Source organism: Trichoderma aggressivum, assembly GCF_033847375.1.
Source record: "Trichoderma aggressivum f. europaeum strain CBS 100526 chromosome Unknown scaffold_002, whole genome shotgun sequence".
Lineage (NCBI taxonomy): Eukaryota > Fungi > Ascomycota > Sordariomycetes > Hypocreales > Hypocreaceae > Trichoderma > Trichoderma aggressivum.
Genome location: NW_026946368.1, coordinates 1,100,149 through 1,113,139, shown reverse-complemented (window position 1 = coordinate 1,113,139; position 12,991 = coordinate 1,100,149). Strand labels below are relative to the sequence as shown.

The 12,991-nt window shown below is 52.1% G+C and overlaps 3 protein-coding genes across 3 annotated transcripts; 2 read left to right on the top strand and 1 right to left on the bottom strand.

Moving 5' to 3' along the window:
* Nucleotides 1-1,503: 1,503 nt before the first annotated feature.
* Triagg1_704 (uncharacterized protein) lies at nt 1,504-1,998 on the bottom strand (the record flags this gene model as incomplete). Its single annotated transcript, XM_062894131.1, has 1 exon — nt 1,504-1,998. One exon carries the CDS (start codon nt 1,996-1,998, stop codon nt 1,504-1,506), a length of 495 nt encoding a protein of 164 aa, XP_062759928.1.
* A 1,563-nt stretch (nt 1,999-3,561) lies between these two features.
* Triagg1_703 (uncharacterized protein) lies at nt 3,562-5,571 on the top strand (the record flags this gene model as incomplete). The annotated part of the gene is made up of 4 exons (XM_062894119.1): nt 3,562-3,817; nt 3,881-4,482; nt 4,539-5,400; nt 5,465-5,571. The coding sequence occupies 4 exons, from the start codon at nt 3,562-3,564 to the stop codon at nt 5,569-5,571; spliced, it is 1,827 nt and encodes a 608-aa protein (XP_062759927.1).
* A 4,846-nt stretch (nt 5,572-10,417) lies between these two features.
* Nucleotides 10,418-12,818, top strand: Triagg1_702 (uncharacterized protein; the record flags this gene model as incomplete). The annotated part of the gene is made up of 2 exons (XM_062894108.1): nt 10,418-11,467; nt 11,523-12,818. The coding sequence occupies 2 exons, from the start codon at nt 10,418-10,420 to the stop codon at nt 12,816-12,818; spliced, it is 2,346 nt and encodes a 781-aa protein (XP_062759926.1).
* Between the last annotated feature and the right edge of the window lie 173 nt (nt 12,819-12,991).

Below are 12,991 nucleotides of genomic sequence, written 5' to 3'. Positions count from 1 at the left end.
ATCACGAAGCAGCCGATTCGTCGTCCAGCGCGCAACAAAAACTCAACCAGGCTGGGCATAACCAACGTCCGAAGCGGCCGACTCATCGGCCTTAAGAAATCACAAGGTCCCCAATTTAAAATGTCCGACACATCCACGCTTGCCACGCCCATTGCCCCTGTACCTGGGCTCTGGGCTACACGACCTGTAACTGGGTACGTTGCCTACATGTATATCCGGCATGCCTTCATGTAGGTGACATCTAAACCATGCTCGTGCGGAGCATCTCGACGGCGCCTATCTACTTCTATGAACGGCCAGTCCTATACACATCGTGCTCTGTACATAGTACATGTACGCAACTACACTCGTAAGTACCAATCGGCGAAGATTACGGATTTAGGTGTTAATAACTTGAGCCTGACAGAAACGACATGGTAGTATCCCGTGGTGGCCATCCACGGACCGCTCTCTGTATGCTTTATAGGCCCGGAATAAGATGCCGCCCGCGGAGCCGGAAACCATGGAGTTGGAAGGCTGTGCAAAGGACTACATGGACAGTTTACAGCTCGGAATTGTTGGCCGGGGAGCTTGTTGCTGCCACGGGAGAGAGGCCGGTGTGGAAAACTCCCCTCAAGCCAAGGCCTCTCTATTTCATATTCACCAACGCTGGATAAGGGACTATAAATGGACTCGGGTGTGCTCCCGGGTTCAGATGTACAGAATTCATTCCCTCCACACTCTCGGGGTATTTACACGGCCCGAAGAGAATGAAGAAGGAGTGTGTGCTCTCCTGTCTGGATAACGGGGTTTCATTGTGGGCATCTTATACTACCTGCATGGATATAGCATATGACGCCCCAGCCTCTACAAGAAAAGAGAACCGTAGCTTTCGCGCGCGGGTTATTTGCCGTTTTGATTCTTCAACGGCGGCGCCACTCTGAAGCCAGCGCTTCCTTGCCGAAGTACGGAGGCACACACAGTCTGCCGGGCTGAAAGCACACCCCTTCGATTCTGGCTAAAGCAAAGATTATGACCAACCAACAGCCCAAAACCAGCAGCATTGTGTGATGAGGGCCATGAACAGCAAATCTCTGACCCAGAAAAACTTGTGTGATGGTCTTAAAGCCGGCTGGTCCGACGACACTGCCATCCCCCGCGAGGCTCCCAGCAAACACACTCCTCCAGAGTACACCTCAGCTAGCCAAAGAAACCGATTCCTCTAGGATTCAATCCCTTCGGTATCCCTTCACTAACCGTGTCATGCCCCCATCCTCTCTCCGGTAGCATTGCTTATCCTGCCACACCAACCCGTGAAGAAACTTTTGGAAGTTTGAGGAAATATGACTATGCTGCTTTGATCGATATAACTTCCTTCAGGAAATGCCATCTCCACTTCTGCTCTTCATCCTTGGGTTTGTCGTCTTTCTGCCGTAGAGTGGGTATATGTCCGGCGGATATACGTACGGTATAGAAGACGGAGCCAGAGGAGTCCCGGTCAAGGGCCGAGGCCATGATACGAGGTCAATAGTATGATACAGTCGACCCCGACCACGAAGACGATGGCGACCCAACCGTTGGTGTGTCTCCAGTCGGCGTCTCCGTCTGCATCTGGATCTGCATTTGCAGCTGAAGCTGCACATCTGAACCCAGCGGCATCATGGACACCCCCTGGTGCTGTTCCATGCCCACGAGCGGAGGAAGCTGCTCTCGCATGTCCGTCCGCTGGAGCGCCATTGGCGTCGGGTAAGGGCTTCTGGAGCTTGGCCTCGCCGCCGTTGGTCGGTCAAAGGGCAGTTCGGGCCTCGAGATGTCATTTCTGCAGGCGTCGAGGTTTGCCCTGGGATGGATTCGCAGGCCGCCGCACCCCTCCATCGGGGACCAATTGAACGACGAGTTGATTTCGAATGGCGTGCTGTCCGTTACCAGCAGCTTGTCTTTGACCGGGCCGCAGTACTTCATCTTTGCCGCAAAGATTTTGCCGCAGTGGACGCAGATGGAGAGCTTGACTTCACACATGGTAAGGTCGACGTCGACACAACGCGTGTTTCGGAGCAGTTGCCAAGTACTAGATGCTATGGTTGTTTTATATCAATATGAGGAGTTTCAGGTAAGTTGACAGAGGTTCTTTATGGGGTTTTCAAAGATGGGAGGCTTGCAGAGAGTCGTGATCTTCTCAACGTCCAGGGCGTCGCACGCCCGACGCTGCGCCTGGGCAAACATTGTTCAGCCTTCAAGTTTCCACTATAACCTCGACTGGTACCACCATGAGCGGCATAGAAGAGCGCATGTGGCTTGGCCACCTCAACAAGGACCCGGCAAGCATCGTTTGAGGGGGCCCGTTCCGAGGCCAGAAATCCCATTCGCCCTCGTCTGGCTTGTTTGACGCCTTGCAGGGGGCGGGAGGGGAAGCTGAACATGGGAGAGTGAGAGAGGGAGAAGCAAACATATTGGATCATCATGCAGCAAACCGCGCGTCCAAGTGATTTGCTCGTTGAAGGAGGGCTCCAGAAGGAAAACAATCTCAAAGCTCGTACAAGAGTGACATCTACGGCACGCCAACGCATACAGTACAACTTTGCCGCCTGCTTGCCTGGCTCGTCTTGACTGGCTACATGTAGTTTGGAGAGCCGCACCAGCCTCGTGGGCCTGTAGGATTCTGCTCGTTGAGCCTTGAGCCATTGGCTGCATCGCCATTCACGGGGCCTCTTTTCGGGAGACCAACTGTAACTCTAGATTTCCTTTTTTTTCTTCTCTCCTGCATGTGCTGGCGAAATTGCGTGTACCTATTTCGCATCCAGTCGGCTGTAGCTTGTGCTATCGCCGCTTGATTTCTCTGAGCAAAGATTTCGGTATCGGCGAAGCGTCTTTGGCGGCTCTTGTGATCACGAAATGTTTTCTTTTTCCCCTCTCGGCTAGTATTTGGTAATTGTTCATGGTGTGCTCCGCAACTCAGATGAGTGGTGTTGTCGTAAGAGTTCCATGTCAGTGAGGCCATGATAGATCTCCCAAGCGACTTAGAAGCCGCATCGCCATTTGTCGAGACGATACAACCTCAACTCCCTAGGTAGCAACGCACTGCCATATTTTACCCAATACTATTTTAACTAAACTTTCTTTCATGTTTTCGAGACTCGTAACTGTCATTGAAATCACCAATTCGCCAAAAAAAAAAAAAAAACATCATGACGACAACTGAGAAGATGCAAACTTCATAGGGTAGGTACATGTAAGTGAAGCAGTTTCAAGTGTTGGGACAGTTACGAATGGAGTATCAATACATGCAAATAGACTCGGCGCAAGTATGGAGCCCAGGGGCATTGGCGGCGGCACAAGTACCAGTACCAACTAGCACGCAAATCGTGGGGCCGAGGATTCAGGGGCGTCGCTTGCTGAGATCAAATGCTAAGCCCCACCTAGCCGCTCGTTTCTGTCGAGCCTCACGAGACAACAGCTTGCCGTTTCTGCTGTGCCCAGCCAGAGCCTCACCTTGTTTGCTTGTGCTTGTCTGCCATTGCAACCGCCCACCCAATCGGATCAACATGTGCTGAACCCAGCTCGCCAGGACCCAGATCAGCCACCATGGGTCTTCTTCGCTATCTGCGCAAGGTCTACGACCTCGACACCCTCGACACGCGATTCACCTCGCCCACCTCGGTCCCCTACCAGACAGTCATTGATTCTCGCGGCGATGTGGTCGGAGAGAGAGAGGCTGCGGCCAAGGCTCGAAGCTCAGCGCCGCCGTCGAAATGGCGAACACCCGAGTTCTTCCTCTACTATCTCGTCTTCATCTTCGTGGTCCCGTACATGTTCTGGATAGCCTATGATGTCTCGAAACGTGAGGAACCCCCGAATCCGACTACCGAGATGTGATGTACAAGACGCTGACAAGTCTGGGCAGCTTCTGACCCCAGATATCCCAAGTACGAACGGTTCCTCTCCGACGGATGGATCCCGGGGCGAAAAATCGACAACTCCGATGCGCAGTACAATACGTTCCGAGGCAACTTTCCTGTCATGACGGGGCTTTTGATATTCCACCCATTGTTGCGAAAGGGGTGGGAATCTGTGTATAAGCCCTCCGCGCGAGGCAGCAGAGGCTCGACGAGACTGGAAAAGCGTGCCACATTTGACTTTGTTTTTGCCATCATCTTCATTGTCATTCTCCACGGCATATCGTCTTTTAAAATTCTCGCCATCCTCGGCATCAATTACCAGATTGCGACCAAGCTGCCCCGGCAATACATCCCCGCGGCAACATGGATCTTCAATATTGGCACGTTGTTTGCTAATGAATTGACCATGGGATACAGATTCCAGCTTCTGGCCAACTGGGTAGGCCCTCCATGGGGACCGCTGGCGCATTGGGGCTATTGGCTGGATAGATGGGGGGGAATCCTCAGGCGCTGGGACATTCTTTTCAACATCACCATTCTGCGACTCATCAGCTTCAACTTGGACTACTACTGGAGCATCGACAAGCGCAACGTCAACTCTCTCGAGGTAAGCACGTGGCCAACCCCGCTTTCAATTATCACTCTGCGTCTAATACACCCAAGAAGAAGGGATTGGATCCCGCCAATCTTTCCGAGCGCGACCGAATTTCGATTCCCGCCGACATTGGGGATTTCTCGTATCGCAACTACCTGGCCTACGCATTGTATGCGCCGCTGTATATTGCTGGCCCAATCTTGACTTTCAATGACTACATTTCGCAGTCCAAGTATCGCGCCGCGAGCATCGAATGGCCCCGCACGATTCGGTACGGCATTCGATTCTTGCTTGTCCTCCTCTCCATGGAGCTTGTCCTACACTACGACTATGTCGGCGCAATCAGCAAAGCGGCGCCTGTGTGGAGCGACTACACTGCTGCCCAGCTCAGTCTCCTGTCCTTCTTCAACCTCCACATCATCTGGCTGAAGCTGCTGCTTCCTTGGCGCATGTTCCGCCTCTGGGCCTTGGTGGATGGCATTGACCCGCCAGAGAACATGGTCCGATGCGTGAGCAACAACTACAGCACGCAGCTCTTCTGGCGCGCCTGGCATCGCTCATACAACCGCTGGCTCATCCGGTACATTTACGTTCCCCTCGGTGGCTCCTCGTTTCGTAACTGGCGGTCTTCGGCCAGGTCCGTCATCACGTACCTACTGGTCTTCACATTTGTCGCCCTTTGGCACGACATCAAGCTCCGCCTGCTCATTTGGGGCTGGCTCATTGTTATTTTCATGGTGCCGGAGTGGACTGCTAGCTACTTTTTCCCGAAGCAGAAGTGGGAGAACCGGCCTACGGAGTATCGCATGCTCTGCTGCGTTGGAGCGGTGGCGAACGTGCTCATGATGATTTCTGCCAATTTGGTTGGCTTTGCAGTTGGTCTAGACGGATTACAGAGCATTCTTAGCAGCATTCTGCATGATTGGTCAGGTATGTTGAAACTTCCACTCTCATTGACTGTCAAACCCTGTACTAACGTGTGGACAATGTTCAGGGGTCGTTTTTATTCTCACCGCGTCATCTTGTCTATTTGTCGGCATTCAGGTCATGTTTGAGATTCGCGAATCGGAGAAGCGCAAGGGCATCACTATGAAGTGTTAGCGTGAATGTTGATAGAAGTGTATGTAACATTAGAGGTTAAGCGGGCATGTTGGTTTGTTTTTTTCGGCTCAATTAGAAGGGAAAAGGAAGGGGGGGGGGTTCTTGGGTTAGGTACTAAGGTTACTCGTACATGCAAGTTGCATCGGTCATATATCGCGCCGATATTAGGTAGAAGTCTACATTTAGATGAGCTGGCCTCTGTTATGATATGTTTTTTTATGTGTTTTCAGTTGTGTCGTCTAATTCAGATCTGTGGCGCACATCTTTCAACGGCATTTGGGGGGAACCAAGATGAATGGGAGCTAGAGCATAACCTCCTAGTACAACATTTTCCTCATATTAAACCAATGTGTAGTAATGAATGACACCTTCCCGAAAGAGGCTGAATTCGAGGGGAGCAATGCCGTGACAGGAGTACGGAGCAATTACGGGTTAATCTGGAGAGATGGATGGGAAAAGATGGTCCGACTTGCATGATGCTACCCAACGTTGGCTTTGGGTGTAGAAACTCCAGATAGGTAGGTAATGGAGTGGTGTAGTGATATTGAAAGACTCTGGACGAGGATAGTAATAATAGCAGACACTAAAAGACAGTTGGGTATGGATGAAGAATGAGCGTCCAGCTGGCATTAGGTATTATAACAGACTTGATTCCGGGCAAAAGTGAAGCTCCATATTTGCTCCCGAATTATGCAGTCGTATATTCATCATGACGGATGAATTGATGTTTAGCAGTGATCTGACAAGACGAAAGGCGCTTCTTCTACTTCTCGCCATTGTAGGAGTCTCCTGGTTGCTGGATACATGACAGAATTGGTCCATTTCCAATGTCGGCAAACACGTGCCAATTTCTCCATGGGACATTTCATAATCTTGCTTATGCCATCAGTAAATGCCAACTTCTAACACGGTCGATCAACCCCTTAGACAAGGTCGATTGACTAGTGTTCCATTTCCTTTGCAGTCTAGACCTGCCTATGTACTCCGTGGGGGTTGAGAGATTGATGCCGCGAGATGGCACTCCGTTAAATGCCGGTCCTGGGGATGCTGCAAGGGTTACTGCATCAAACTAAATGCCACAGGAGTGTCTTTTCACTTGCAGTAATAATTGATTGGATACTGATTGCCTAGGGATCCAAAACGTGACAAGGCAACCGAAACAAAAGAAAATTATATAAAAGTAAAGTCAAATAAATCATTCAACGTCTAATTCGTGGACGCTATGCACCGTATTCTCCCCATTCAAAGCTCGCGGCCGTGTAAGTGAACGCTCATCGCCAGCTTGCCCACATGCTTTGGTAACGCAACCCAACTGATCGTTTCCCAACTTGCTGAATCCAGTAAGCCCGCAAGTGGACTTGGAAGCACTGACGCCACCTGGGCGTTTCCCCTTGTGCGATGATCACGGCAACTTGCAGGCCATCCACTTCTGGGCCACCGATCTTGTTGATCACTTTGATAGTGGGGGGAGGTTGAAGATGGGGGGAGCAACGGGGCCACAGCGTTTGGGAGGATTTGCCGGTAGATGGGCGCCGTGATGCCGGGAGTTGAAGTTGTACAGTACCTGACGTGCAGGAGAGCTGCTGCTGTCGTGCAGAGATGAGATGAGAGGAGCTCATGCGGGCACCGGCACTCGTACGATTCCTCGTGGTGTTGCAACAGCAGCAGGCCTTTGATATCCCAGGCTTATTGTATGGATGGCTTTTACTGGTAGTTCCAACGGTTAATAGGTAATATTCGCTAGCCCAATGGATGGGTCGATTTTCTGTCCGTGGTAAATAAGAATGGATGAAAAAACAACCCCTTCCCCCATCGCGTAAAAGATGCCCACTCTGCGAAATTGGAGTGGAAAAGGGTATCAATGCTAGGGAATACGTGCACTGCCTCTCTGAACTACGCTAATGGAAGGGACGGAAGAAGGCATTCGCGCTCTGCTACAGTAAGTGGATGCGTGCCAGGAGAAGATTTGATGTAAATAACACGACTTGGGAAACATGATTTCGATAACTGGGGGAGAAACAGGAAAAAACGCTGCTGCGCCAGCATAGCCGCAGTCGCGCGCATCCGCCAGAGACCGAGACAACCCTCGCGCTAATGTTATGAGGCCCAGCGCTCCGAAGCCCCTGGAAATATCAACTTATATGGCAACGAACGGGACAGGCAGGGGGGAACAAGCTTTTCCATCAATCTCCGAGACTTGATGCATGGAGGGAATGAATGGCTCTTGATTAGTATTAAAATAAAAAAGGAATTGAATCCAAGAAAAAAAGGGAGGAGGGCAAGGCAAAACAAGAACTCGCCTGTGAAAAGGACCAGGTGGCAAAGTACGGAGTAGCCAAGGCCGCTGAAATGAAGAACCCACGGCACCCCCGGCACAGGATGCGGCTAAAGCTGTGAACCACTTGGAGCAGGTTTGGCAGATTAGTAGTAAATAGTAGGCACTGAGATTGGACACAAGAGTCACGGGCGTCGGTCAAGTTTGGCTCCTTGCCATCAATGCTTGCGACGGCAAGCGGGCGGGCATGTTGTAGCTGTATGCAAGCTGACCACCAACTTTGGGCTCGGGCTGCTTTGTTGACAGCTGATGATAGGCATCAATGGCCCGTGGGCGGACTAAATGCGCGAAGAAAGAGAGGTGCGCAAGTACGGAGTAGATGGATAGAATATGAGCACAAGTCCGTACGTGCGTGCCGAATGTTATGGCCGTTCTGGGCCGCTTTGCTCGTATAAACGAGGTGCTGGTGGTGGTTTTGCCATGTCCCGGGGCCTCGTAATATCCGGGCCCTCGACGGGCCATGCTCCGTGCCTATTCCAGGTACGATCGGAGATGGACTGGCCTCTATTTGATATCAAATTTGCACTTCTCCTTAGCAGCCGACGACTAGCATTGGAGGCGACTGGCTAAAAATGGCTTTTGTCGATGGTGCCATCCACTCGCCTGCGCGTGTAACCCACTGCTGGGACCAAAGACCGGAGCAGATGCAGATGCAGATGCAGCCGTGCCTGATGGAACAGAGCGTATCGTGTGGTGGAATCGGATCCTTTATCAGGCACCAAGTAGGACAAGCATGTAGGTAGTCTAGGTACTAGTTGGAGGTTGTCTCTGCGACCACGCGTATCGCCTTTTTTGCTATAGATATGTACGTTTACACAGGCAATTTGGGGATCGGCATTGTCTCGACCGCAGAGATCGGGTTTGCTGCTGATCATCGCCTCTTGGACGAACCGACGTATCCACTGGGCCGTGTCTTGCGTGCCTGCTGGTATCGAGCCGATTGATGGATGTCTTGGCTCTACTCCGTACGTACAAGACAGAAAGAAAGAGGCCAAGTCAGTCATCAAGGGTCTGTTCTATACCTTGCGAATATGGTAGCGAAGCTGTACAGTACATACCTAGGTAGGTAGTCGTATCTGTGAGGTTGTGCCACGCCACCAAGCCGTTTCTGCTGCTCAATTCAATGCCAATTGATAAGGCAATGCGACTCGTAGTAGTACGTAGAATCATTAGCTGCCCTTACCTTGCATCTGCTGACGAGTGCTAAAACACCAGCCCTTGCGTTGGATGGTTTTTTATTTTATTTCCCGTCCATGTCTCGGCAAGCCAGCCATCTGTGCAGAATTCAACAACTGGCAAGACACGCACGCACACCGCTTTGCCTGGCCGGTGTGAATTCCGCCAGACAAAAAAAAAACAAAGAGAAAAAAAAAAACACAACCCCAAAGAAAACTTGGGCTTGGAAGAAATCGACCACTCCGTCGTACTGCACTCGTACATGCATCAAGGCAAATCTTACTCGTTGCTGCTACTGAGCCCCATAATGCGACTAGCACTGCTACCATCTCAGGTACGCGTGCAGTGGCGCTGCTGAGATTGAACCATCAAATCTGTCGAGCCCCATCTGGCCGTTGTCGAGCCCCCCCCCCCTGATGAGGTTGGCCGTCCATGCGAGCCGCGTCTCCCAAGCCCAGTTTCGAGCTCGAGCTGCAGCACTGGCCACTTCAGGAGTCCATCATCAATCAGCAGGTATCGAAGCCTCAGACGTACACGTACAGGCATCGGCTCACGGGCTCAGGCACAGACGCCGCAGCGAGACAGCTCGACCCTCGCCCATTGGCTCTTCCCTGCCGGCGGCACTAGAGACCAGGGGATCTGATGGCGGGCTCCCATCACCTTGTTCCCAATTTAGCAGTCGAGGCGCCGTTAGTGAGCGGCCAGACCTGCGCTAACAGGCGAACGGGGACGCTTTGGAGCTGGTCTGGGCTCGAGCTGCCACGGACGAAGAAGCACCTGGGCCGGGTGGGCAGCAATAACATTAGCACGTTTCGTTTCTGTTCCTCGCCCTCTGGTCGCGCTCGAATCTCCTCCATAAACCATCACCAGAGGCCTGCCTTGGCTGGTTGGTTAGCCGGCCTCTTTTCCATCCAACTCGCCTTTGCCGTCGTTGATTGTCCCTGGCACCAGCTGGTCAGGCAGTCTGGGAACTCAACATCTGTCCCGCTCTTGGCTCACGATCCCTTCATCATATCGGAATCGAGCGCCAACTTTGAGCCTCGAGCTCTCGACCCCGCCATCGTATCTTTTTTTGTACTTGAATGGGGATGCTATGGCTATTGGTTCCATCTAAACGAAGCTTTTGACTGGTGTAGATAGCGCCCCTCGACTCTCGAGACCATCATCATCATCGCCATCATCATCATCGCCATTGCTTGCATCTTGAAGCCATCTCGACTTCTGCCAGCTACCTAGTACACAGCCTGGCCCTCGATTCCCACAGCGCTGTGCAAACCCCTGATATAGCTTGATCTGGCCTTGCTGTTTTCCATATAACGCGGTATCTGCACCACCATGACATCGACTACTCATTTGCCGCCTCTCGACTTCGACGATGGAGGACTCCGTATCGTCCTGCTCCCCGAGATTGACACCTTGTCGTCTCCGCTCTCCCCAGATACCCCCCGCGCCAAAGAGCCCCCTTCGAACACTACCCTAAGCTCTGCGCGGTACTCTGAAAGCGACCGACGGGCGGGAGACTCTGAATCTGACGATGACGACCAAGGGGATGTGGACGACAACGAGTCCGACCATGGTTCCGATCCGACGCCACCGCCGCCAAGTATTCCCGTCCACCCCATTCCTGCTCTCCAGGATGCATTTGCCGAGTCGCTACACGAGGTGATGAGTGGCATCGCGGTTGAGAAACCAAAGCTGAGGGCGCTGGACGCTCAGGGCCGTAGAGAAGCTGTGCTTGCGCAAGGCCTAGACGAGCCCGCTTTTGATGCCGAATGGAGGCTTCGATCAGGGCAGACCCAGCACGAATTGGCCAAGCTCATTGCTCAGATTTCTTTTGGCGTGTATCTGATGCTCAACGGCATGGCCAACAACAATACGCAAGTGGTTACAATCCTCCAGGGCCACATTGACGAAGTGGACGAGTTTCTAGAAGTCACAATCGAAGATCTTGAGCAAGTAGAGTTGGACCTAAAGGAGCGCATCGACCACTTGATGCTTCCCATGTCCAACGTCACAGCATTTGAGCAGCTGCTCGAGGACCGCAAGTTTCGGACGGAGATACTCGAGGGCAATGAAAAGATTGAGCACATTCTGGCCAGAACTAACGTGGCTATGAAGCAGTGGGATGACGATATCGAAGCCGGGCTGCAGACCAGCAACATCTTCATCAACTGGCTGAACGAGCAATCCGAAGGTGCCTGGCGAGGGGACCAGCCAGATGTCATTGACATCTTTGATGCCATGAGCGGCAATGCGGAGGGGTGGCTTATTGCATTTGAGAAAATCAGCGACAGCACCCATGATATCAACAGCCTCATTATCCGCCTGATGAACATTATATCCGAGATGGAAAAGAAAGCTGGTGAGGCTAGTCGGCGGACTTGGGTAAGTCGTTCCCCCTTTCGTGTTTGTTGGTCTCGATAGCTGATTCAAAGTTCAGGCGAGCATCAAGCCATTCTCTGCGCCACCGATGCCCAATGCTGAGGATGTCCCACCCTTGAAGCTTGAAATCAAGACTACGCCGTATCATGCGCCCTCGGAATCCATTACCCAACAGAGTGTTCGAAGCGGCTCTTCAGACAAGAGACCTGCCAGCTCTATCATTGACGATGATACCAGCACCATTGACTTTCCTTTGCCAGGTGGCCTACCTTTGCTTCCACCATTCCGTTCCACTCGGCATACTCAAAACACTTTCGGCCTCAACAGCCCGCAGTCGGCTACCACCGCGGCCACTCCTACCATTGATAGTCCTCAGTACACTCCGCAATCTATCGCGAATACCTTTGGCGTCACTAGCCCGCAATCAATGCACATTCACCTGCGCCAAGACTCCGTTGCGGAATCCGAAGAGAGTGAGCCAGAGACGGAGATGGAAGAACCGGTGTTTCTTCTTCAGCCCCGGACGTATACGCCGCAGCCTCCCGCGCCCTTGCCGTCGCCCCTGATCAAAGATGAACTTGGCCACAGCGCTCGATCGGAATCCCAGTCGACCCTGCAATCACTCCAATCCGCACCGTATACTCCGGCAAGCACCCAGTCTATGACATGGCGAGACAGCGATATTGTGCAGAGAAGGACGTCTCTCCGTGATCGTGTATCCCAAAAAATGATTCCGCCGGGGGACATTCAGATTCCACCAAGATCTCTGAAAGGCATGGAGATGTACGCCCATTCGCCTGGCACTACCACACCTCAGACAATGAGATCTCACCAATTTGATTCGGCGTACGAGTCTGATGCCGAGCGTCATGGTCGCCATCCATCTGGCAGCTCGAGCAATATGGAAATGTCTCCCCCGCAGCTCAATGTTATACCATCACCACGATCGGACCGACAACGATATCACCCCGTTCACGCGTCGCCACATTCACCACTACAACAGAGACCGCATACCGCCGTTGGACATGGTCAATCTATGTATGTTCAAAGCGGGTCGAATTTGGTACCGCCGCGCCATCTGCGTAACAAACCGTCCAACACCGGCATGAGCACTCTGAGTAAGGTAACGTCCATTAACTACGATGACGGGACGGCGCAAAGTGTACGAACCACAAAAACCGTGGACAAGGGGCTCAAGAAGAAGAAGAGCGCGTTTGGATGGCTCAAGAAGGCTTTCAGCATGGACGAAGAAGAGCGGGCAGCCTATGAGGCGCGCAAGGCCATGCAGTTTGAGCAGACCTACTACAACCCTGCTGATCCACCAAAGTTTTTGGACGGGAGGCGGCTTCGGTGAGATGCTCGCGGCGATTTTGTTCGAGCAACAACACATAATACCAACTTTATCATCTTACTCATTACGGAAAAGCATATCTCTCATACGATATACTTTAAGTGGAGTTTTCCATGGGCCTATCTATCATATTGTCATCTTTTTGAAGACAACACTCTTCAACCCCCCCTATACAT